Here is a 27,888-nt window from a genome sequence, read left to right on the forward strand (position 1 = left end):
TCAAAGAGTGACTCTGGCTTGTCTTACTCTACCCCCTAGTCCCTCCTACAATCCTCTGTATACACTAATCATTGAGCCAGCACAGGATAGTGGGAAGGACCATTTTCCAAGCATATGCCCATAGAGTATTGTCCAATCAGTAATTAGCCCTAAGTGTAACCTCGGTGCAAAGACTCAAGAGTTTCAGCCCTCTACATCCTATAATAGAACATGTAAAACATCCAAAATTAAATCCTATGATAATTTTTACTGAACATGCAGTGAAGGGTTGGGAGAGGAAGGATGATCTCATGCAAAAAAATTTCGATGCAATCTGTATTAATGCTTTTCTTTTATTTTTTTAGGCTGTGGGAGCAGTTTAAATTTTTTCTAATAAATTTAGATCACTGAAATGAATGTCACATTTTAAGATTCAGATTCTCTATCCATTGAAGATGATAATTAGTACCTTAATTACAAAGATGAAATTGATGTGAGTAAGTTGAAGGGTAAAAGTACTTAGAGGTTCTGTTCTCTATGTATCTGAGCATAGCAGTTATTGTAAAATTAGTGTAGTAAGTAGCTGGCTTTTATAGATTACCTATCCTCAGTTTCTAGATAGTTCTTTTGGTAATTTTTAAGATTCTTTGTGATTAGAGGGAACAGCAATGAGTGTTTAAATTCTACCTCAGATGCTTACTTTCTATGTGAAACTAGGCAAGTCAGTTAGATTCTTTCCTCCTATTTCCTTGTTATAAAATGGGGATAGCAATAGTTCCTACCTCACAGAATTTTTCCAAGGATGCAAGGAGGTATCATGTTTAAAACATTTTCCAAAATTTAAAGTGCTATATACCAGCCATTACAATCTAGATTTCTAAGCCTTGTTCTGCTTGCTTTGGTATTTATTGGTAAAGTTCAAAGCTAAGATTCACTTACATGGATATTCCAATCCAATAGTATTTATTAACTGCTTAATATATGACAGATACTATGCTAAGTGGGCAGATACAATTAATAGATACAAGATCCTCCCTGCCTATAAACTACCTATAGGGGAAACAACACACAAAAGGCAGGAAAAGGATATGTATAAGGGGAATTCAACAAAGGGGTATCTTATTCTGTGAAGCTGTAACCAAGTGGAACAGCAGATGCAGATGGAAATGAGCCAAAAAGTGTAGTTTCTGCCTTCTATAAAGGAAAGAATTGGAAGAAGTTTGGAAAGTACTCTAGGAGTACTCTTCCTGTCTAAATTCCATTTATTATTTTCTTTTGTAAAAAGTTGTTACAAGATGTATGTGATCAACAATGTACTGTTCTACTTTTATTTGATTCAATTTGATAAATGAAACTAAGTCATATGTACTTTTCATTTAAAAAATGGGATCCCTCCAATAAAGTTCTCTTCCAATTCCTGATGGCATAAAAGTGACCCTGGGATCCTGAAGGCAATGTCTTCAAGGGAGTCCAAAATCTGGCAGGGCCTACCAAATTAGAAAAGCTTTGGGAATGAGAGCCATTAATCAAGTTCAGTATGAGTCAGCAATTTGATGTACTGCCAGGAAAGCTAATTCCATCATGGGTTGAATTAAGGAAAGTAAGAGCTTCCAGAAAGAGTAAGTGATTATCTCACTGCACTTTACCCTCTTCAGCCCCAATCTGGGTTGTTATGATCAGTTCTGGACACCATGGTTTAAGAGAACATATAGAAGCTGGAGGGTGTCCAGAGGAGGGCAGAGAAGGTTAGTAAAGGAGAGGCTATGACATATGAAGATTAATTGAAGAAAATGACCATCCTGAGCCCAAGGAAGATTCAGGAAGGAAATGCAAATTTTCTTCAAGCATATGAAAGAGAGAAGTTATGAACATATTCTATTTAGCATCAAATTATTGAAAGAGAAGCAATGGATAAAAGTTACAAAGATAAAACTTTAGACTTGATGTCAGGGAAAACAAAGAAGAGACAAATACAAACTTCCTAACAATTAATATTTTCCAAAGTGGAGTGAGCTTCCTCAAGAACTGATGCATTTCTCATTTTTTGAAATTTTCATTGAGGACCTAGATAACTATTTTTCTGCTACATATAGTAGAAATTCCATATCAACACGTATACATACATATGTATGTACATATAACACACATATGTATATATGTACATAAATGCATATACATATAATGTATATATTATACACAGATATATGTTTTATATATATATATAGGTAACACATATAAATATAAACATACCCACATACATATACATAATATAATATGAAACTCAATAGCCACCAGATTCCTTTCCTACTTTGAAATTTTTAATTCTCTAAATTAATTCTGTTTCTATTGTCAAAGATCTACTAAGAATATAGAACATCCTCTCTAAGAAGAGAGCAGCTAGATCTTGATTTTTTCGAAGTTCACAGTAACTCATATGAAATGAGAAAGAGGCAAAGGGTTGAATATTCGCTAGTGAAATCATGAGTCATTTTAAGAAAGAACATTTGGGTTCTATTTTTATTTATTAATTTAGGAAAGGAAGGTTGAAATGAGGCAGATAAAAGTAATTTCAGAAACATATTATATATAATTGATTATAATTACAAAGAGTTGACTGCATCCTTCCATATTCTTGCTAATGAAAGGCAAGTAAACACAAATCTTCATTAAAACATTCTCTAATCAAATTAAAAATGCAAAAATTTTTTAGCTCTAGCAAATCTCTTAACAAAATATCTTGATTGGAATTAAAATGGAGGTACAAAGTGGATGTGATATGATTTATTTTTTTTCCTGTCAAATCTTGGCATGGGAAAGTATCTTTAAATACTCTGAATTCTTCCTATGGAAAAGATAGTGTCTATTACCTTTCCCCAAAATGTTAATAAAGTACCTGGTAATATAAAATGTTCACAGACCATAATCCTGACTTAGAAAGGAAGAGGTCAATCACTGTCAGAAGTCATGATATAGGCATTTTCTTTCAATTTGTTATAAATGCTTACATGCACAATCTTCATTCAGCAGCAGTTTGAGAAAAGCAGGTGCTCTTTTTAGGAATGACACAGTTAGGGTTACTTCTTCGCCTGCATTCCGAAGAACCTGAACCTGAAGAATCAATGAAAACAATAATGTTAGACTTGGTTTTCCACAGCCTTTACCTTTAACATATACTTTGACATTATTTAGCTTCTCTCTCTGCCTGTCTTTTTCCCTCCTGCATATAAATTTCCTTCCTTGTTCTTCCTTCAGCCCTACAGAAATGATATGAAATGACAGAATACAAAATTTGTCAGTACAGGTGCCAGGTAAACAACAGGCTTCTTGTACACATCATCACCATTTTTATCACCTGACATATACTACTAAGCAAATAATCTTGCTTGGTTTATCATTTTATGTTAGCTAACCTGGGAGTTTATATATATATATATCAGATAAAATTAATCTCCTATTTTCTAAGCCCTTAAAGTTAATAGGAGATTGGTACAAGCCCTTGTTGCATGAATGCAAAATTTTGGTTACTAAGGCTACTTGCAAATGCACTTAATAGCAATAACATTCTTTTTCTTCTATTTCACTAATAAATCCATTTATTCCCCTTTCCAATTGAAGCACAAATAATAGTGGTAGTGACTACTATTACTTTGATGTCTGAGTGCCTTTTTGAACATTTATTTTAACTTTTTGGACTGGTTTTGTGCTTTCTTAATTATATGAAATTCCTTGATATGACAACTTTCTATATCAATGCAGATAGGTATAATCTTTACCCTAGACTTAGTGAGCTTGACTGAGGTAGTAAGAATTTAAGCCACACAACACTGTATGCATCAAAAGTGGAATTTGAAACCTGGCTGTTCAGACTGTAATGGCACTTCAACATTCACTTCTCATACCTTGTGTACATAGCTCATGAAAATTAAACATTTGACACTCTCAGTAACAAATTGATAATTTCCTTTTCTGCAGACACATCTGCTCTCTTAGAACATTAAGTTTAGTCCCCATCTTCTCTAATATGGACTCCTGCAATAGTGTTCTAACTGGACTCCATGACTCAAATCTATCCTTATACCACTCTATATATATCAATATAGCAGTCAGTTTTTTTTTAAATTCTGACAATGTTAAACCCCTGCCAAAATACCAATGCCTCCTTAATACTTATAATATCAAATAAAATACCTCTTATAATCAATTTAAGTCCTTCATAGAGAATAGTGGCTTGTGACTAGAATTATGGCAAATCACATTTTCTGTAATGTCTTTATCTCTTTAACCCTAAAAACTAGAACAAACAAAAATAATTATGCACCAGTTTTAGAAGAATTATTGTGAATCCAGGGAATAAAAATTACTCTGAAAAGATAAAAACCTTCTGATGTAACAATGGAGAACACTAAGTCTTAAAATGTCTATTTGTACATCTCCCTCAACACCATGCAAGAAAACAAGTGATCTCTTTCATTTTGTATCTTGTATCTTAAAAAAAAACAATAATAATTTATGTAATAAAGCAAGATTTTCTATAATGTAGCATAATAAACAAATATATGATTGAACATGAAACTACAATTCTATTATGTATGATTTGTTATTCTTTTTAAATATATAAAAAATGTGTCATACCTAGAATCTTTCTTAAGATTTTTTCTTTCTCTGATATAGAAGAAATTATGAGATAATTTCTTACTTCCATCCTTGCCCAATTGTATGTAAATGAAAAGGAAGGACAGGAAGGCTAAAAAACAAACAAACAAACAAACAAAACCCTTCTATTTTCTGAGAGGGGATCTAATTTTTGGAACCCCAGAGCTGCAAAGATTCTTTCTTGAACATTCATCCATGCTTCCCTTCACCCCACCAAAAAAATTTCTCACTGGTTCTTCCCAGTCAGAGGAGGAAAGAAGGTCATTTTGTACAGCTATGTTTGGCCTAAAACAGTGTTTCCCAAACTTTTGACATATGTGTACCCCTTCTATAATTTTCGTAACACTTAGTACCCCTTGTCAAAAAAATGGATGTATTTTAATAACAATCAAAATATATTTATTTTTTCTTTTTTTTGGTACATACACAAAATACTAATAAATGAAAAATAGAATTATTCTTAATAAAATATAAATCCATGCCAGAAGGTTTGTTGCATGCGGAAGAAGATCAGTTGTTGGAATTGGCTTCAGAAAGATTCTTGAAAAATAAACATAAGGAATGTACTTTAACATCATTCTGGTTACAAATGCAACATGTGTACCCTGTTTTAACAGAAAAAGTTCTGAAATACATCTTGCCTTTTCCAACTTCATATTTATGTGAAGTTACTTTTTCAGCATTTGTAGACATTAAATCAAAAAAAAAAAAAAAAAAAAAGGAACAGACTATTGGACGTGGAGTTGCAGCTCAGATTAAAATTAACAACCAGAGAACCAAATTATGACAATCTGTTATCTCAGAACAAACAATTTCATCCTTCTATATAAAAATAATCAAAATCAGTGGGACTTACTAAAGCATATAACAAACCTTTTCTATAAGAAAAATCGCACAAAAGCTAAAAATACACAGGCACCTGGAGAAGCCACTAACTATTAAGGAAGTAAGTTGTCTCTGTAATGAAGTGCGTTATATTCATGCCATGTCACACCAGGCTATCTCACGCCTCACAAGATTGTCTTGACTTGACTCATGAGAACATAGAATTAGGAGCAGCTAAGCCCGGTGCAGTGCATATCCCTACCAAACTTTGGCACAGCAGTGCATATCCCTACCAAACTTTGGCACATCGTGTACCCCCACTAAACTTTTCCTGTAACCCTGGGGATACACATACCACACTTTGGGAAATACTGGCCTAAAGGAAAAGGCACTAAGAAGGGCAGTCCAATTCTGCTCATACTCCTCCCCCTCAAGCAACACAAGGATAGGGACAATGGATGGAAAATCCTATAATCCCCAATTTAAGGAGTCTGTAGCCACCTGTAGCCGCCCTGTAACTCATCTGAGGAGATATAAAAATCAGCCAAAAGAAATTGAATAATGGAATACTGTTTTGAAAGTTTAAAACACCAGAGATTTCAATAGAAAACATCTTTATAAAAGACAAGAACACTAGAAAACTTATCAGTAGACAAGATCTTAAAATAAAAAGAATGATTCTATCTCTTTGAGTAACTCTAAAGAGAAAACAGACGCTTAATTTAAAAATAATCCACAATGGAGATTTTAATAACATAAATAACATAAATTAGCAGATTTGGAACATATGAATATAAAATATAGAGAAAATTTAACAGAAGAAAAAAGGCAATAGATTAAAAATAACATAAAACATAAAAACGTTTCAAAAAATTTTGACCTTGAAGACAGAATGGACAGAGACAACTTAAATATAATAAGATATGATAGATCTTCTGTTAGAAAAACATGCCAGATTAAAGTAAAAACATGATCATAACATAAATAAGTAGTAAAACTTTTTTTAAAAACTAATTTCTTGAATACAGAAAACAAAGATCCAATTAAGCACATTCACAAATCATTCTGTACATCAAACACCAAAACATATAATAATTATATTTAAGAATTTCTAAAACAAGAGCTAAAGAGAATATTTTGTTCCTTGTAAACCATAAAGTTATGTTCACCCTAATGCAAAGATTAAGTTTTCTGAAATATATTTATGGGGCTTAGATGGTTTAAGTGGGTCAATGGATGGAGTGTAATGCCTGAGAAACTGAGCAAGATAGAGACTAGAGAGTATTTAATAATTTACTAAATGGGAGAGATATACTGGGACCAATGGATCCATATTTGGTCCCAGGGCTGAATGAAACTATTGTCTCCAAGAATCAACCAAACAATGAGAGTTCTCAATGACATATATACTCGTGGCTCAGACACAGAGAGTAGACTGAGGCAGGGGCAGAGTCAGGGTGCTGAAAGTGGAAACAGGACTCTGATGATATAATCAGGGGGAGGCATCTGGGACATGGGGAAAGGCATCTTGATATGACAGTATCTGACAGTCTGATACCTGGGGATTGGAGAGGCATTCTGATATTCTAAAACATAAGCTCTTTTATCCTTATCAAATATTCTGATAAAGAGGGAGGGGAGGTTTTGCAGGACTGGGATTTGACTGAAGCAGAGAAACTGAGTCAGAACTTGGTCAGGATAATTAGGGAGACTGAGAACTGTGGCATAACCGGAGGACTGAAATTGTGAAATTCTGATTTCAAATGCAGTCTCACACACTTGCTGACTGTGAAACCCAAGGCAAGTTACTTAACCCCCATTTGCTTTAATTCCTTATCTAAAAAATGAAGACACACCAGAGAAGGACTTTTGTTATTTTTGCCAAGAAAAGTCCATTGCAAGTCCATGGAGTCACATAGACTCAGATATTTCTGAAAGATAACAGCAAAAATCAGCAAATTTTATCTATTTCTGTTTATTTTATTGATCTGTTTTATTTATCTTCTATCCAAGAGATAGAATTTCAAAAATAAAGCAAAGGGAATTCACCTAGCATGGATTATTTTCTAGCTAACAACAACAAAGAAAATTGCAGGGATTTGAATATTATATGCAAAATGTAAATGAGGTCAAGATGCAGCTTTGAGCCAGTGTAGATAATGTAGACAAAATGCTGATTTAAATAAAATAGTAAAGGGATAATTTTTTTTTAAAAAGCATTAAAGAAACATATGTAAAAATATTCAAGTAACTTCTTTTGCGAATGAAAAATAATCTAATAAAATCAGAATGGAAGATGGATGGAAAAATAAAACTATTCTCTATAATTTATAAGAAACATTATTAAAAAACAATCACAGATAGAATGAAAATGAGAACTGAGAAAAAATATTATACTTTAAGTGAATCAAAAAATACAGTAATTGCCATCTTGCTATCAGGGAAAAAATAAAAATAAAGATTTGTGATATCAATAAAATGAAGTTATATTTTGCTTAAAGGAATGAATGTATGAATTTATACCATATTAAACATATATGCATGAAATAAGAAGAGAGCTAAATTCATAATGGCAAAGTTAATTGAATTGTAAAAAGATATAGAAACTAAAATAACATTGGTAACAGTTCTTCTCTTAGAGGTAGAAAATCTAACAGAAAGATAAAGGGTGAAATATAAAGCTGAAAAATTTATTGGGGTATTTAGGGCCAAAATATTTTTTCAAACTTTTGGACAAAAATTAATAATATTCCCATTTCTCAAGATCACATGAAATCTTTTTTAAAAAGCTTATATGGTACAGAAATTTTAGTGAAATTTAAAAAAAACAGAAAAAAATCTCCTTTATAGATATAAAAATTAAAATAGTAATTAAAGCAAAAGTAAAAAAGTAATTACAACAAAAAGACACAAGCTTAAATGGAAAGTTAAATAATTAGAAACAATAATCAAATTAGAGAAAAAATATCAAATGTCCTTCACAGAATGTTTAAGGGATCAGTTCTTAACCAAATAAGTGAAATAAATTATTATTAAAAATATAAAATATTAATTAGATATATTGAAAAACTTTTGCCTAACAAAAGTAATACAAATAGGAAAAGAAGTAAATAAGATAAACTGAGGGAAATCTTTGAATCCAATATTTTTGATAAAAGTGTGATATCCACAGTTTCTACACAAGTATCAAGGGTATGTGAGGATAAAAACTATTCTCCAACAAGTAAATAAGATAGGAACAGTTTTCAAAAGCACAATTGAAAAATTTTAATAACTGCATTAAACTTTGCTTGAAGCCACTAAGAATAAGAATATCAGATAAGACAATTGTGCAATTTCATTTCATATCCAGATATTAATAAAGATAAAATATGGAAATATCAGTGTTGGAAAGCTTGTGGAAAAATAAGAGTACTAATTCTTTCAAGTAGAGTAGGATATAATTTGTAAATATTCTAATAAAGTGTATGTGAACTATGCATGTCCTTTAACTCAGAGTTTAATGCAAGGTGTACAACCTGAAAGGTCAGTTGAAGAATTAGGGAACCCATGTACATTAAAATGTTTGTAGAAATGTTTTGGGATTAATAATAAAGAATACAGAATACGGTTGATGTCCAATGATTGGTTAATTCCTAAAGATTGTAGTGATTTAATATAACATACATTTACTTATGATGATGAATTTAGATTTAGAAATGATGAATGTGAATATAGAGAAGCATTATAAGACTATATGAACTTAGGAAAATAGAAGCAAGCAGAGACAGGAGAAAAAAGATTGATAGAACACACATGTGTTGTCTGTGTGTGTGTGTGTATATGTGTGTGTGTGTGTAATACACACATACACAGATAATGTATAAATGTATTATATAACAAATTATATATATATATATATATATATATAGTTTACTATAATTAATAATAGATAAATAGATAATGGCTTTAGCAATGTAGAAATAAAGAAAAGGAATGGTAAAGCAAACAAAAGTAATGTTATAGTTAGCATTTAGCAAATTTGTCAACAGCCAAAGAGATGTGGGAGAATTAACCTCTTTCTTTTTTGTAGAAAAAAATTCTGATTTCAAATGCAGTCTCACACACTTGCTGACTTTTGTAGAAAAAGAGTCTATATGTCTAGAACATTAGAGGTCATAGCAGATTATTTGATATGCTGATTGGTTTTCTTGAATTTTTCCTTTTCTAAAACAATTCTGTGTATTAAGGGATAGTTCTCTGGGAAAGAGGAAGAAGTTTATATTAGGGAATGGGGGTGACATTAGAATGGTGATATTGGTGGAAATTTATACAAAAATAAAAACAAAGCCAATTAGAATCTTGCCCTTAATCTATCTTTATTGTTGTTCAGTCATGCTCTATTCTTGGTGATCCCAGTGATCTTAGACACTACCTCCATTTCCCTGATCCCTCTGATTCTAGTGTGCTTCCTCCTACAATTCTATTTTCTTCATATACATTCTGTATATATTTTCACATATATGGTATCTTGTATCAAGTGAATGTAAACTCACTGAAGACAAGGACTGATATAGGGCTTAACAAACACATGTGGATCAACAAAATATTGAAAAAGGTAATGTCCTGAATGTATTCTCCTAAACTACAATAGTTAATATATTTTTCTGGAAGAACTAACACTAATATTTGGACTTAGTCCTTAGCTACAAAGTTGGTATCAGATAGTACTTTTCTTAGACTCAGTGAGTCATAAATTTTCACTTGTAGGGAAATACAAGTCTGGTTGTTTTGAACTTCATTAAACTATTAATATAATTTTATAAGGCACAGTAAAGCTGAATTCCCATTCTCCCTTGTGATCAAAAGTCAGTGATAAACATTTTAGCTACTGGAGCTGCCCAGTCAAGTAAAATGGAGATCTTTCTGCCCACTGATTCAGTTTAAATGGCAATATAACACTATTTCTGTTGATAATTTCTCAGGTATCACTTTTGTAGTGATAATTTAAGTCATGAGGTGAATTTGGTTATCTTTTTGTAGGACAAATCAATGTCTAATAGGTTTATTGTCAATTATATATGCATAATAAAAGCATGAATTTAGGTCAGATGGATGATTTGATAAGTTTCTGTAATCACTTAGAATTTATTTATTCAAATTCATTTCCATGTAAAGATATGAAGTTTTTTATTTTGTTTTGGAGCATTATTTTTTTTGGCAGGGGAGCTGGGCATGGAAGTACACAAATATGATGACCCAGTGACTATTTTGAAGATTATCAGATTTATCCTGAACTAATTTGAGGAGAGTACAGATTACCAATTTAAAAATCAAACAAAGAAAAAAAAACAACTTTTTTTTAAACTTAAAAAAAAAAAGCAACTGCATATGAGGAGGGCCTACCTTTTTAAAAGTTATAAAACTGAGTCTTTGAGGCTAAGATAAAAGAGAAATGTCAGTGCTCATATTTTATGGGTAAGAAGTATTATCTTAGACATGGACTTGAGTTGATTCCTAAATGTCATAGAAAGTAGCAGTGAGTAGAAAATATGGTATATCTTTGGGATATTAGAAGAGACATAATATAACAACCAAGGTGCCAGCCCAAGAGAGAGCTGGATATAGCAGAGATCAAGCCCAGAGAATGATTACATCATCAGAAGACATCTGTTGTCCTGCAACTTCAGAAGTATACAAGTTTTCTTGTCACATGTTCCTCCATGCAGGTGCTTTAGCCACATGTACAGTGTGCACACACACATTTCCTGTGTGTATATAACTTCCCCAAAATCATTAAATAAATTATATTGTTGCTTTTAAAAAATGAAACAATTTCACTAAATATGTTCCCTTTTAGCCAGATTTTGTTTTTCTTAACTAGTAAAAGTAGAAATAAAAAATAGCAGAGACTTGTGAGTCACAGTTTTAATGGAGTGTATAAAGTATTTTAAGCTTGAAGTAGCTTGTCTGAGAGCCTCTCATGAGAAACAGAGATGACCAAGAAGTTACATTTTAAATATTATAGAAGATATAATTTGTCTCAAAAAATCTGCTGCTCATTTGAGCCCAAAAAACTATAACACTGTGCATACCCTTTGATCCAGCAGTGCCACTACTACTCTGCAAACCAAAGAAATCATAAAAGAGGAGAAAGGACCCACATGTGCAAAAATGTTTGTAGCAACTCTTTTTGTATTTTCAAAGAATTGGAAAATGAGTAGATGCCTATCAATTGGGAAATGGTTGAACAAATTATGGAATGTTAAAGTAATGGAATATTATTGTTCCATAAAAATGATGAACAGGTTGGTTTTAGAAAGACATAGAAAGACACACATGAACTGATGCTGAGTGAAACAAACAGAATAACGAAAACATTGTACACAGCTAGGAAGTATTGTGTCTGAGACCAGATTTGAAGTCAGATCCTCCTGACTCCAGGGGTGGTGCTCTATCCACTGTGCCACCTAGCTGCCCTAGAGGATTACTTTTAAAGGAATCACCTGAATTGGACCTAGAAGGAAGACAAGAATTCTGAGAGGTAAAAATTGGAAGAAAGTGCATATAAGGTATGTGGCAGAACAATGAAAGGGGAGAAGAGGATAAAGTATTAAATTCAGGATTCTAGGTATAGAGATGGGTGAGATGTCTGGAACTATCCACTTAAAAACCCTCATTTTACAGATGAACAAACTAAGTACCAGAGGTTTTAAGTGCCTTACCAATGTCATCTAAATACAAAATATTGGATTTGAATCTAGGTCCTCACATTTGAGTCACAACTCTTTCTCCTGTTCTATATTGCTATTTTAAGTAGCTTATAACTCTTTGAGTTAGTTGGAAACTATAATTAGCAAAAAGAAAAAAGTTTAGAACTAAAGTTGGAAAAGTAAATTGGAATAAAATTAAGGAATATCTTAAGTATCAGGCTTAGAAATCTCCATTTTATTCCATAACTGATGTGGAAACAATGAAAATTATTGAGCTCAGGATTAATATGAGAGAAACCTGTCCTGTGCTTTAAGAAGATTATGTTTGTTTCTGTTTAGAAAATGAATCAGAGTGGAAACTAGTTAGGAGGCTCTAATAATCAGTTTTGTGAGAATTTGAAATATTATAGCAAGTAAGTTGTTTACGAAATTGTGATAATATTCACTATGTAAGCTAAATAATAGTTTGTGATAATATCTCCAGATAATTCCTAATAGAATTGGGGTTATTAAGAATAAGAACAGGTTAATTAACTTTTTAAAAATAAAAGTCAAGAGCCTTGCTTTCCTATCAAAACTAAAAGAACTTTTTTTGAGGGAAAATAATGTCTCTCAAACCTTCCAGCTTCCAAGAATGCCTGAATCTCTAGTGCAAAGACTACAGTTAAGTATCTATTTAAAACCAGATCTCCAATAATTAATGCAAATACTCCAACATTAGAATGTTTACCTATTTGACAATATTCCTTTAATTAAGAAGACGACGAAGTACTTATGTGTCTAGAATTCAAGCATAGTGTTTTAATTTCAGAGTGCTAGTAGATAGTTTTATATAGATATTTTAAGTAATTACTTTATTTTTTTTATTTTTATTTTTTTTTTTAGTTATCATGATAAAAAACTTTTTTTTTTTATTTAATAGCTTTTTATTTACAGGTTATATGTATGGGTAACTTTACAGCATTAACAATTGCCAAACCTCTTGTTCCAATTTTTCACCTCTTACCCCTCACCCCCTCCCCCAGATGGCAGGATGACCAGTAGATTTTAAATATATTAATATATAAATTAGATACACAATAAGTATACATGACCAAACTGTTATTTTGCTGTACAAAAAGAAACAGACTCTGAAATATTGTACAATTAGCTTGTGAAGGAAATCAAAAATGTAGGTGGGCATGAATATAGAGATTGGGAATTCAATGTAATGGTTTTTAGTCATCTCCCAGAGTTCTTTCTCTGGGCGTAGCTGGTTCAGTTCTTTACTGCTCCATTGGAAATGATTTGGTTGCATTTTTGATTTTTAAGAAACTCTACATAGTGAAGAAATTTTATTCATGTGGTGTGATATTTTAAGAGTTTTTCCTAGTCTTGATTAGTAATGTGTTTATGCACCTTTTGGAAGGGGAATCATATCTTTGCTCAATGTTCATTCTTATTAGACCTGCTTCTTTTATTTTGACTGATAAAAATCTCGAATTTTAAATTTAACATCTTCCAGTTTTACATATTCAAGAGAAGAAATAAGAAAACAAAGAGAAAACCTAAGACCTGATATAAGAAACAGACAGGAACTGGCTTTTTTATTAGATTGATGTGGGGAAGTATTAGATGAGCTCCTCTATCGATACAGATAGATCCCTTCCCTCCAATCCTGAGTCTTATAAAAATGATCACTCTGCCAGTATGCAGTAAAGGAGTGGCTAGAATCCGGATCTTTTTTACTTCAAGGACATTTCTCTATCCTGTTTTGGCTTGAATTACTAGGACAATAAGAAAAAAAAAATTCTTGATTAATTGAATACTACCAAAATATAACTGTGTTTATAAAGGGAGATTGGAGTATATGCTTGCAAAAGATCTGGTTTCAGAAGATATAATTCATTTATCTGGGGCAGTTGCTCCTGACTGTACTTATTTTCAGTGATGAAACCATTATTTTCCAATGAATCATTACATTGATGAATCATTCTAAAAGAAACAGATTTCTCCTTGTACTAAACTGACAGCACCTTTGCCAGCTTTTGCTAATAAAAATCTCACTTTATGAAGTAATATTACTTTTCTGAGGTTTGGTATAAGATATATACACACACACAGACACACACACACACACACACACACACACACACAGTTGATCAGAGTGTTTATTCCCAAGTCAAGTCCTCTCTTCCTTTGTGATACCTACTGTTTTCTAAACTTCCTTTTTTCCTCACATCAGGAATGCACTATTTTAGTCTAGGAGCTTCTTATGTGTTAGCGGATTGTTGTCTCACGCTCTCTATTTTCAGATATGAGAAAACAATATAACTTTGTGTTCAGCATTGTTCTCTTACCATCACCCCCCCCCCCACACACACACACACACATACACACAAAGAAAGAATGAAAAACAAAATAAAAAATGACAACAAACAGACAACATCAAAAGCCCTAAGCTGCTTTGATAAAGCTGTATTTCTCCCTGAGATCAAGTTTCCCTGATTATGGAGCTACTCCAGAATTCTAGATACATCATAGATTAATCCTGCAGATCTTCTGAAGACCTTATTCCCAAGGTGTCTCAGTGATGTTCTTGATGAATCCCTTTGTGGCCCTTTCCTAGTTACACTTTGAAATCATTTTTGTCCTGCCTTAATGTGCATGGAATCAATGGATTGACCTTGTTTGAAGATATCAGTTGCATCACCAATGTAAGGTTGTGGGCATTCTATACTAGTGGTTTTTCCTTATTATTTTCCTTTCCTCTTTTTTCTTCCCTGAGTGTCTTCAATTAAATCACATAGTTTTTCCTTATACTTGCCAAATAAAAAGATAAATTGTTTTTCTGCATTGATTGGCTTTTATGAGACCTTTTTATATCAATATACTTGAATGTGGCTAAGTAAAGGGAAAATTAAATATCGTCTGAAAACACTTTTATTTTTATCGTATTTCATTCTGTGATCTCTGATTTTATTATAAAAAGTAAAATTATAATAGATTCTTACTGATATTACTCCTCATTGTATATTCCAGTATATAGTCTGGATACCTCACTGTCCTCCATTTGGGGCTTATAATTATCCCATGTTGCTCATACTTTATTATAGGTCTAGAATGCTCTTTTTCTTATCCAAATATATCTGTTGAAATCCTACCTATCCTTTATGACTCACCTTAATGGTTATTGCTTCCATGATGTCTTTCCTGATTGTATAACTTTTCCTAGAATCACAATTGGTTGTGACTTCAACTTCATCTGAACTACTATTATTTTACTGCAACTCTCCTTTCTACGTATGAATATTCTAATTTGAATTATACTTATTTCTGAATCTGTCATTCCTTTCTAGACAATAAGCTCCAAGATGTAAAAATCCATTTCTTATTTATCTTTTAATTTAACCTGGGACCTAGCACATTTTGCTATGTATAGTAGACAAATTTTGCATACTAAAATGGCAATTGAATAACAAGATATAATATACTGAATAAAAAAAAACTTTTTTATCAGATAATTTATCATATTCTTGATAGTGATAAATAGAGATATAAACATAAAATAGATATAAACATTTATATTTATGCATGTTCATATAGCATTTTGTCCATGGAAAAATAGTGTGGTATAGAATAAGCAGGATTCTGTAGTGAAAAAAGCATTGGCTCTGCACTGTGGATAATTGATTGAATCTCGGTCTTGCTGTATACACTACTCTTTTGTTACCTGTAATTATAAGTAACTCATTTCATATCAAAACTAAGTCTGAATTAGAGTGACAGCATTAGGCTAACACCTAATATATGACAAATAAAAAAAAATTCTGAATCCCTTATTCAATATTATATTACTTCATAGTAACACATAGTAACACATAGTCACACAAGTCACACAAGAACACTATCTAAAATTTTCAAATAGAGACAACAAAGCATTAATTAAATTTTTAAAAAATTGACAAGAAAAACACACACACCTATATTATATATTTTAAGACACAAGAAGTTAAGTTTTAATTTTTCAGTGGTTAATCAATCTTCTAAGCAGTAATGATGGCAAGGAAATTACTAAACACACTTAAGAAAATTTTGCAATCACAGAGAATTGTAAAAGGAGATGGAATAGTACATTCTAAAATAACAGGAGTCTAAGCTGCAATTAACGATATATCCTACAATCAAATAAAACAACCAATTAAAAAATGGGGGTGTCAAAAGGAGAGTTTCTGAGCTACTGGGGGAATGATATGAAAAGAATATTTAGCTTTATAACATTTTAAATTAAATAAACACCAGAAAGTTCAATAAGAACAATTATTTCGGAAAGAAAAATCAATAAAATTAATTATTTGTATTGTTTAAACTTAGAAATATTAGACTGTGGGGTGATAAATTATAAATACTTTGCAAATTTAAGTTATTTTTATTTTCTAATGAATACAAACAACACTTACATTCATTACAAAGACTCATTATTTACCTACTATACAAATTGATGAAGATATAAAGAAAAAGGTGAAACAGTCCCTACCCTCAAAAAATCTTATGTTCTAACAAGGAAAACAACATCTGTATACAAAAATAGGGAATGAGGATGGGTTTCAAATAGGAAAAAGCTCTTGAGTTATGTCTTGAAGGACTGCAAATACAAAACTGTCTTATTTAATGATAAGTTCATCCTAGTCATTGGGGTCAGAGAATGCAAATATATGTAAAAGGGAATGGTATATATGAGAAACAGTGAAAATAGCAGTTGAACTAGAGCACATAATATAAGTAGGGGAGTGATTTTAATAAGATTATACAAATAGTTTGGGACCAAATTGTTGAGGGCTTTAAATGCCAGATCAGAGTTTCTATTTGAGTTAGTAGGGTTTATTGAGTAGAGTGATAACATGATTACATCTGTACTTTAAAGAAGTAATTGGCTATGATTATATGTAAGCTTTGAGCTTGAGAGCCAAAAAAGAAATAATAAAGGTCTGAATTACTGTGATACCTGTGTTTGTGGATAGAGTAGGTCAGATGTGTGAAAAGTTATAAAGATAGATGGGTCAGCTGATTTGATATGTAAAGAAGAGTGAGAGGAGGAGTTGAACACAAATGAGGCTGGCAGACTGTGTAACAGAAAGTATAGTGGTGCACTTGACAATAATAGGGAACTTTGAAAATGAGGCAAAATCAGCATGAAGAATAGTCATTCCTGTTTGAGACATTGAATTTCAGCTGTGTAAGGCATATCCCAGTTAAAATCTCCTCTAGACAGTTAGTGTTGTGGGACTTGAAACTGTAGGGGGACTCTAAAGCGGCATTTGTAGATCTAGGATTAATTTACAGTGATCATAATTAAATCCATTAATGCTGATATGGTTGTTAAATTAAACTGCAGCAACAGAAAGGAAGAAGCAAGGATAGGCCAGTGTTATATACTCATAGTCATATACTCAAGTCAGATGTAGATCTGGTAAAGAATACTGAGAGGAGTTATCATACAGTAAGGAAGAGAAGGAACAGGAATAATGGCTCAGAATTATAGAGAATATAGATAATTGTTAAAGAGAAGGTATTGAACACCGTTATATCCTTCAAATGAAATCAGGAAGTGGGAAGAATGAGAAACAAAGCCATAAAATTTAATAACTTCAGAAAAAGTAGTTTTGATTGAGTCAAAAGGATACCATAGTATTCTTACTGAAAATAAGTATTCATTTCAATTTTTTTTTCATGAAAATGTTTCAAAAATTTTTGAGGGGTTTGTAAAGATTGAGCATTGACCACATCAATGTTTACAAATGCTTTAATATTAATAATGATATTAAATAAATAATTTTGATGTTCAGTTTTTTAAATTGTTTTTTCAACATGGCTGATTCCTACAATGAAAAGTTAAATGTATCATGCCTTATGTGAACGGGATTTTATGATATCTGGAACTCTTATTAAGGTTGTTAACTGATAATTCCAACTGAGAGTAAAATATTTTTCTAACGGTCTTAATGCCAATCTGGGCAGCTTTTCCTGCTAAATATCTTAAACATTGATTTGTTGTGTAAACTGCTGATTTTAGATTAAACAAAAACTGACTCTCCCTTTGACGACCAGTTATTGGCATCAGCAAAGTAAAGTACGACATAGCCCAATGATCTTAACCTATATCATCCTGCATAACAACAACAACAACAAAAAAAATAACTAAAATGTAGGCTTATATTTCCTCACCAAAAAAAAAAAAAAGAAAATGGCATAAGGCCTTTTAAGGATTTTTTTTAATCGAACAGATTTCTTTTTCCTTGTCTTTACTGTTTCAAAGAACTTTGATTTTTCTCACCACTAGATCATTATCAATTGTTTCATCTTCTCCCCCTTACTATAGCAAAATAGAGTTCTAAAAGTGAATCTGTTTCATACTTAGTAGATGAAGGAAAACAACTTATTAGGTCATGTTGAAATTTTTCTTTCATTTCAATGCAAGATATTGTTTAGACTACCTAGATAAATACCATTTACTGCTAAATTTATCTCCCTAATTCATAGGTATGACCATCTCAAACCCCTCTTTTCCACTTCAATAAACTCTATTTGCTGCCTGTAACCTTCAAGATCAAATATAAAACCTTTTGTTTTAAATTTGAAACCACAGATAATCTGTTTCTCCTATTTTTTCCACTCTTTTTCACTCCACTCTCACTACCTACCCATGTACTCTATGCTGGTATCTTTGTTGTTCTTCCCACAAATAAAATACTTTAATTATTTTATTGGCTTGCCCCTCATACATATAATGTTCTTCTTTATCATCTCTGCCTCCTATATTTTCTAACTTCCTTCAATATAAAATTCTGCCTTCTGAATAAAACCTTTCCTGAACCCCCTTAATTCTCATACCTTCTCTCTGTTGATTATTTCAAGTTTATCCTATAATATTTTGTACATTGCTGTCTACATATTCTCTTCTGATTGGACTTGAGTTCTTAGGAAAGGAATTTTCTTTTCTTTTTTTTTTTTGTTTGTTTGTTTGTTTTTGTTTTGTTTTGTTTTGTTTTTTTTTTTTTGGTATCTCCAAAGCTTGGTACTTTGTGCAGCCCATAAAAGACACTGAATTATTGACTTACTACTCCTTTTTCTTTGGTTTAGAGTAATTTTAGTAAATAACAAAGGCTTAATTAATTTGTGGTACTGTTACACCTATAAAAATAAATATTGCCTAAACAAATGTTGCACTGTAGAATTTAAAAATTAAAAGAAAAGTTTAGCTCAATTTCAGTTTGAGATATTCTCTCTCATAAAAGTCAAAAACACAGGTAAATAAATACACTAATACATGTAATTTCTCTATCAATATTTACTGTGGGAGACAAAAGGAACCCAAAAGGAGAAGCAAAAGTGTACACAAACACATAAAATAAATTGATGATTATACAGGGTGACTAAAAGAGATCAATGCAGAAGTAGATGTTATGCTTAGATGGTTTATTCAGACACATTCAAATTGTTTTATTTCTTCTTGATCAAAGATACTAAAATAGGGCAATCTTCAGAAGCAGATGTAAATAATGACCTAGAAAGTAACATGAAATGAAAAATCACTATCTCAGTCTGTTCAAGAAAGATTTTTAATCAGACCAGTGTTAGGTTATTTCATTACACATTACATGCACAGCCATTCAGTAATGAACCAGACTTTACTCAGAGGCAAAAATGCTTCCCAATAATAGAGTTTAACATTCAGAGAAAAAAAAAGGAAATGCTCTCAAGTAATGTTATTAAAAATATATCTATTTGATTTCTTATCAGAGCCTACTTCAATAACTTTAATATGCCTAAAATACTAATTCCTAAAATATCTTAAAATTATGAGTGGGATTCACAACTACAGTGATTACCAGAAGGAATCATTGAGTGAAGAAATGCACAAAGTAATTTTCTGATGCCTTTTAAACATTAAAAATAAGTTTTAAAAGATATTTATAAAAATTATTATTTAAATGTTACTATAATAAGGATTATTTTATAAATTTCACTCAAACATTTTAACCCATAGTTAAATTATTCAAAAAAGAGTTCAACATACAGACATATCTGCCAAGAAGCTCAAGAGACAACTGTGTCCAAACTCAGTTCTCCACAATGAATTATGATAATAACTCACTCTATGGTTAATAATTTCCAGGAAAGGATAACTAGTTCCTGAAAACTTTTAGCACTGTATTTCAATAAAAGTTTATTCATTTATATTTTAATCTATATTTCCTCCTTGCATATCTTTTTTTTAACATAAGCCTTATCTTTCTTTAATATAAAAGAATGCTAAAGAATAATAATAATAATAATAATAATAAAAAAACTTCTGATGAGGATCCCAATTTTTTTTTTCCTCAAGAGTATTTTATTTTTCCAAATCCATGTACTTTTTAGCATTCAGTTTTGAAAGTTTTTCTAATGTTTTTCTCCCTCCTCCCTGCAAGAAATGTGATATAGATCATATGTGTACAGTTTCTTTCCAACATATTTTTTTTAATATTTGTCATATTGTCCAAGAAAAACCAGACCAAAAGGGGGAAAAAACATACAATAGAAAACAAACAAACAAACAAACAAAAAAGATCAAAATATGAAGCTCAGATTCAAATTCAGTCTCCATAATTCTCTTTCTGGACGTGGATGACATTTTCCATCTTAAGTCTATTAGAATTGTTTTGGATCGTCACATTGCTGAGAAAAGCTAAATCTGTCTTAGTTGATCATCATATGAGCTTTCCATACTGTGTACATTGTTCTCCTGGTTCTAGAAGTTCACTTCATTTAACATCAGTTGATATAAGTTTTTCCAGGCTTTTCTGAAATCAGCTTAGTGCTCATTTATTACAGAACAATAATATTCATTTATATTCTTATACTATAACTTATTCAGCCTTTCCCCAATTGATGGGCATCCACACAATTTCAAATTCCATTCTCCTACAAAAAGAGTTGCTACAAGCACTTTTGTACATGTGGGTCCTTTCCCCTCTTTGATCTTCTCTATCTAGAAAATGCTGGATTAAAGAATATGCACAGTTTGATAGCCATTTGGGTATAGTTCCAAATTGCTCTCCAGAACAGTTGGATCATTTCACAATTCTATCAACAATTTATAAGTGTTAAAATTTTCCCCACATCCCCTCCAATGTTTATTCTTTTCATATCATCTTAGCCAATTTGAGACAGATAAAGTCATACCTCAGAGTTGTCTTAAATTGCATTTCTCTAGAAAAAAATGATTTAGAACACTTAGAACACTTAATAGTGATTTAGAATTATAAATAGCTTTAATTTCTTCTTCTGAAAATTTTGTGTTAATATCCTGTGACCATTTATTAATTGGGAAATGACTTGTATTGTTATAAAATTGACTCTGTTCTCTATATATTTTAGAAATGAGGCCTTTACCAGAAATATTGGCATATATTTTCTATATATTTCTCTATATTCCCCTCCCCCCCACCCCCAGCTTTCTGTTTCTTTTCTAATCTTGACTGTATTGGTTTTATTTGTGCAAAATCTTTTTTAATTTAATGTAATTAAGATTATCCATTGTGTATTTAATAATGTTTTCCAGTTCTTCTTTGGCCATAAATTCTTCCCTTTTCCAAAGACCTGATTAGTACACTATCCCTTGCTCTCCTGATTTGCTTATAGTTTCACCTTTATCATGAACCCATTTCAACCTTATCTTGATATAGGATATGATCACAATATTTTAGACAGTCTTACATACTTATAGATTTTCCCCCTCTTAGGCAATTAGAGTTAAGTGACTTGCCCACGGTCACACAGGATACATTAAGTATCTGAGAACAGATTTGAACTCATGTCCTCCTGACTGGTGTTCTATCCACGGCACCACCTACCTCCTCACAGACGTATAGATTTTAATAAATATTGCTTTTATCAGATACTATCTTTTCTTATCCAGAAAATTAGAAAAAAAAAAAAAAAAAAACTTGAAATGAAAAGGTTCCACTAACAAAATGCAAAGTTGCAAAAAAATATTTTGAACTCTCTATCAAACTAAATTTTGGTAATGTTGACCTTTTCTCCACTCAGAAACAAACAAAAACTACTATGGAAGTAATTGAACTAAATATATATATATATATATTTAAAACTTTTAATGAAATTCTCTGAATACAATTTGAACTAAGTTGATATTTTATTTGTTGCTCTAGATTTTGGTTTTATGTACAATTTTAAGAAACTCTTAATTATTATTGTTTTAAATGTGTTCTGTATCCAGGATTGGAATTGATAGATGTTTACTCAATTATTCTGTGATGTTAGGATTACATATTTTATATCTGAAAATTCCTTAGGAAAATACTGCATCCTCAACTTTCTAGTTATTCAGAAAGGAAAAGACCCTCTAAAAAACCATTGTGATTTTTTTTTTTATAACACTTTGATATTTCAACTGTTCTACAGTTTCATGGATACAGAGGTAACCCTTCCACTGATGCTGATTACTTGTCTATAAAATTCAATAAATATGTCATTGGTAGTTCTCAATTAGTTGAGATTGTTTCTTTCAAATATCCGATATTGATAGATAGTAGTGGAACAAATATGCTCTCCATATCTTATTCTTTATTGTTCCACATGACTGTCTCTTACTTTATTTTCCAGTTCTTTGTTATAAGATATTCTGTGAATTATTTTTTTATGAAAATTCTTCATTGTGAAATCTCCTGGCATTTTCATGATCTTGAAAGCCCTTCCAACTCACACTCTTTGATCCTTAGCACAATAGAACTTTGTAGTCTCTGCAAACTTCAGTCAATTGTATGACTATAAATAATGATTTGCAAATGACTATTTGTTCACTTCTTTTAATTCAATCAAATATATCTTAAATAGCTGTGTATTATTTTTATGATTTATAGACATGGAGAAGTAAGCACATGAGTCAGGACTTGTTTATGATTTCTCAGTTACTTTATTTGTTAAGAGAAATAAAAAAAGTATGACTTTTCCCAAGCAGTTGGGTTTTATGTCTTTTTACATATATTCAAAGAAGCTCTCAGCATTGTTACATTTGCATCATTGAATATGGATCCCAAAGCATAATTGATCTTGAGCTGCTTTTGATCTCCATAATATGTAGGTATAAGACAATGGAATTGTCATAACATTTTTGTTTTCTATCATTTTTTACTCCTAAATCATTTTTTTTCAATATATATTCAAGATCTTGCTCATGCCTTCCTCTGAATTGATATTACTAACATTAATGTGTATGCTAATTTACTTTGAAGGATCTTTTGGAACTCCTTATTGAATGTTTTTAATATTATTATACTCTAAAGTAGATATTGGTAGATGAATTCAATAGCTGTGATTTTGTTTTGCAAATAATTACTGTTAGTCCTAAAATGAGATAATAAATATCACCATAAAATGATGTTTCTTGTTTCCTTTGGATGTATCAAAACACACACACACACACACACACACACACACACACAGATGCAATTCTTTCATTTCCTTCATTGCTTTTTTACAACTGTCCTTTAAACTGAAACTTCCCTTTAATTTCTGGCTTTGTGAATAACAAAAATGCATTCTTACACATATTAATAAGATTCAGCTTTCCATTAGTATTTAAATCTTCCCATTGGTCATTGTAGAAGGATTGTATAGACTTTCATGTTTAGAGGATTAACAGCTAAATTAATGTTTGTAGCAGATCTAAGAATTGTACAACTCTTTGTACTTCTGCCTTTGTTTCTACTATTCCACCATTTTACCATAGAAAGGAAAAGAGGATTTCAAAAGAGTGAAAATTACTTTGTATTTTTGTTTCATGATTTGTCATAGTCAAAGAAGTTATTTACCAGGTGGTCAATCAACCAGTGTTTAATTTTTCCACATTTAGCTAAACAAGCACTGAATAACCATAAACAAAGCTTTTTTAGGACAATATTCTTTCTCTTCCACTGAAAAATTTTTAAAAGATCAAATGCCACCTCTGTGTCATAAAGTCTTAAGAAACCTACCATCCCTTAATGTATCATTTTATAGCTCTTTTCCCCCTTATATACACATTGCTATAAAAAGTTGTATACAGGTATTTTCTTTCAATCACTCTTAAACTCCTTGCAATCTGCCTTCCAATATAATTTTACTGAAGTTGCTCTCTCCAAGGTTACCAATAATTTTTAAGTGCCTAATTCAAATGTCTTATTTCAGTTCTCATCATTCTTGATTTCTCCACAACATTTGACACTGTTAACCATCTGCTGACTGTAATGAAATAATGTTTCCTGTTTTCCTTGGATACATTATTGCCTCTCCTAGTTACCCTTTTCTTCCGGGGTTTTCATAACTCTGCTCTATAATAATGTTCCTCTTGTCAGACTATTCCTTCCAAGTCTCCTTTGAAGAATCATCATTTTATATACATGTGTATTTCTGGTACCTGTTCTGTATCATCCTTACAATCTATTTCAGGAATTTCACGAATTACATTACTTATTGGATTTACATTACTATTTCTATATCATCAATTCTCAGTTCTATATATAGCCATATATACATATATATACTCATATGTATATAGCCTCAAACTCTCCATGGTGCATATACAGAAGTATCTATTGAGCATATTTATCTGATGACATATAGGTATCTCAAACTTAATTTATCAAAAATAAAACTTATTTTCTTTTCTTTGAAACCTTGTCCTCTTACTAACTTTACAATTTCTATTCTTTTGGTCAACCAGTTTTGCAACCTCAATGCCATCATTTCCCTCTCCCTCATATCTAGCCAATTTTACCACTACCAATATATCTTTTTAAAATAATATTTTATTTTTCCAAAGTTCATTTTTTAACATTCACTCTCTAGAATTTTGAATCTCATTCCCTCTCCTCTCTCCATCCATTCCCACACTTTCTAAGATGATATGGGTTATACAAACATCCAAAATATATTTCCATACCAACAATGTAGCTTGCACTTCATTTGGATCTATGGCAAAATACATGCTATGGAATTCTAATTGTAGAGAGAATGAAAAGGAGGAATGTTACCTTTTTGTTTTTGAGGATTAACTCTACATAGTGTTAAAGAATGTAAAAAGATATATAGAGAAAATTTGAGATAGAGGGGTTCAAAGGTTCAGTTAGAATCCCCTGAGATTTTCTAAAAAAGGTGTCTTCCCTCTCCTTCTACATCAATTTATAAGAGTTGCTTAGAAGTCCTAGGACTTCTTGGAGTTGAATTTAGTTATTAAGAATTTGAAATATTCTAGCAACAATTTTCAAATATTGTTTCTGAAAAAAAAAAAAAAAGTGGATACATGAAGGATCTACATTTTACCACAAACTGAGAGGCACAGACTAGTAACTGGACAGAAGAGAAAAAGAGCCATCATTGATTACCTAATTTGAATAGCAACAGATATTAAATAACTACAAGAGAACTCCTTTGAATCACTTTTCAACTCTATATTCTGGGAGCTAAAATTAAAGACTATCTGAGTAAATATTTCTTTTTAACCCCTCTCCTTTCTCCTATACTTTGACAATCCTTATTCTCACACACACACCTACTTTATATTTTTGAACTGTTTCACCTTGTAAAGTTAGTGGAGATGGTATTAATTTCAAATTAATTTAATAATATTTAAAGAGGTTATAACCTGAATAGGGGATAGAGACAAGATATGTGGTTACATCAATGTAGGAAACTCTAGGATGAAGAAATCTGTTCTGCAATTTAAAATCTAATAAAATAATAGAGCTTTTTTGAAGTATTAAGAATTTAAATTTATTGACAAGGATCATAATGTCAGTGCGTGTCAAAGGTGAAATTTGAACCCAGGTCATGTATGTATGCATGTGCAGATGTGTACATGTATATAGCATATATATTATTTAGCATACAAGTAGCAGAAATAGGAATTAGGATAATTGATTGGAGGAAATTGAAGAAATTGAAATGGAGGAAAAAGAATGAAATTATGGTTTAAGCAAAAAACAGAAAATATAAAATATGAACAATTGTTATTATAAAGCTTAAGTATAATGAAATAATGTTTAGAAATGAATGTTCTGCAGCAGTTGAAGATGTTACCAAATATAAACAAATGATTTAGGTAAAGTATAATATATTTTTCCCAAATTCTGATGATTTTTATTTAAGTTGAAAGATCAGCTTTGAAAGATAGAAGAAATATAACTTTCAATATCCCATTTAGGCAATGTCATAGAGTTTAGCTTACAGATTTGGCTTGGTTTTTATTTTAGGTTAGCTTGAAGTCTAATTAAATTCTTAGTAATTACATGATGAAAAATATATACCTATTGCAATTAGCCATGATAAGTGATATATTTTAATATGAAGTTCAATCATGGACCTAAACTATTTTTCCATAAATAAAAAGATTATTGTAGGGATAGAATTTGTTTATAATTTATGGAGCAATACAATCACTAAACATTAACCTTGCAGCTCACCTTAAGGGCAAAGGAGAATTCTAAAGTGCCAGAAGTATTTTCTGCATCGTATTTTAATTCAATTAATTAATTAACTAATTTTATTACAGATAGTAATTTTAAAGAACAAGCACTGGTTAAATTCTAGGTATCCAAAATCAAAACAAAAGAGCCCCTTCCCTCAATTGGTTCATATTATCTTGTTTCTCCTTTTTTCTGTAGATCAGTGACATTGTTGGTGATGATGATTTGAGCACAAATTAATTTAATTGAGGCAGAGTTGTACAAAGTCATCAGTCTCACTGTGCCTTACAGTGTCATCAAAGTCCAATGACAGGATAAAAGTTAAAATGATTGGAATGCAATGAATACACTCCACAGCCTTCATACTCATTGGAACAAATCCTTTCCACCCATCTATTCTGCTGTGTGAATGTCTTCACACACTTAGAGCAGACATTCCCTTAATGCACCAATGAATTTGAGGCCTATTGGTTACAGTCAACTTGGTTTATCAAGGTGCCTTTAGCAGGGTGGGGCCTTTGTGCATGTTATAACTTCTTGGAGCCACAGGTGAGAGCTGGGTGAAAGATGAGCCTCAAAGGTGGCTAGACATTCTTGAAAGGGGCTTGTCAAGCCCTCATACCAGAGATGCTAGTTCTCCTTCAACACCTCTTGTATTGTAGTTCATATTCTGCTACATGAGGGATACAACACTCATCAGAATAATTCTAAGAGTGTTCATAAATAGTGAAAAATGAATCTGTAAAATTAACAATCAGCTTTGAAGCTAGAGGAAACATGAGAGGCCATCTAGTTCAATCTCCTCATTTTAGAGAAGAGGAAACTGAGAACCAGGAAAGTTAATTGAATTGGTTAAGGTCATCCTGATAGTATCCAAGACAGGATTTGAAACATGTACTCTGAAACATGCCAGTTTTTGTCTTTGTTTTTATTTTTTCCCGGTATGCCATCCTCCTATATGGAAAGAGAAAAATGGAGGCATAAATGAGAAGAAGAAGAAGAAGAAGAAGAAGAAGAAGAAGAAGAAGAAGAAGAAGAAGAAGAAGAAGAAGAAGAAGAAGAAGAAGAAGAAGAAGAAGAAAGAAGAAGAAGAAGAAGAAGAAGAAGAAGAAGAAGAAGAAGAAGAAGAAGAAGAAGAAGAAGAAGAAGAAGAAGAAGAAGAAGAAGAAAACAGAGAGAGACAGAGGCAGACACACATACCCACATGCACATACAGAAAGAGACAAACAGACAGAGACAGAGAGACAGAGACA

General features: G+C 31.5%; 1 protein-coding gene across 2 annotated transcripts in view; it reads right to left on the minus strand.

Annotated features, from left to right (window-relative positions):
- The window catches only part of SNTG1 (syntrophin gamma 1), a 786,808-nt gene that overhangs the window by 446,255 nt on the left and 312,665 nt on the right, over positions 1-27,888 (minus strand). For both annotated transcript variants that reach the window (XM_031946419.1, XM_031946418.1), the window contains one exon: positions 2,985-3,087. In XM_031946419.1, the coding sequence (XP_031802279.1) occupies positions 2,985-3,087 (103 nt within the window). The remainder of the gene's footprint in view (positions 1-2,984; positions 3,088-27,888) is intronic.

Source organism: Sarcophilus harrisii, chromosome 1 (assembly GCF_902635505.1).
Source record: "Sarcophilus harrisii chromosome 1, mSarHar1.11, whole genome shotgun sequence".
NCBI classification, from domain to species: domain Eukaryota; kingdom Metazoa; phylum Chordata; class Mammalia; order Dasyuromorphia; family Dasyuridae; genus Sarcophilus; species Sarcophilus harrisii.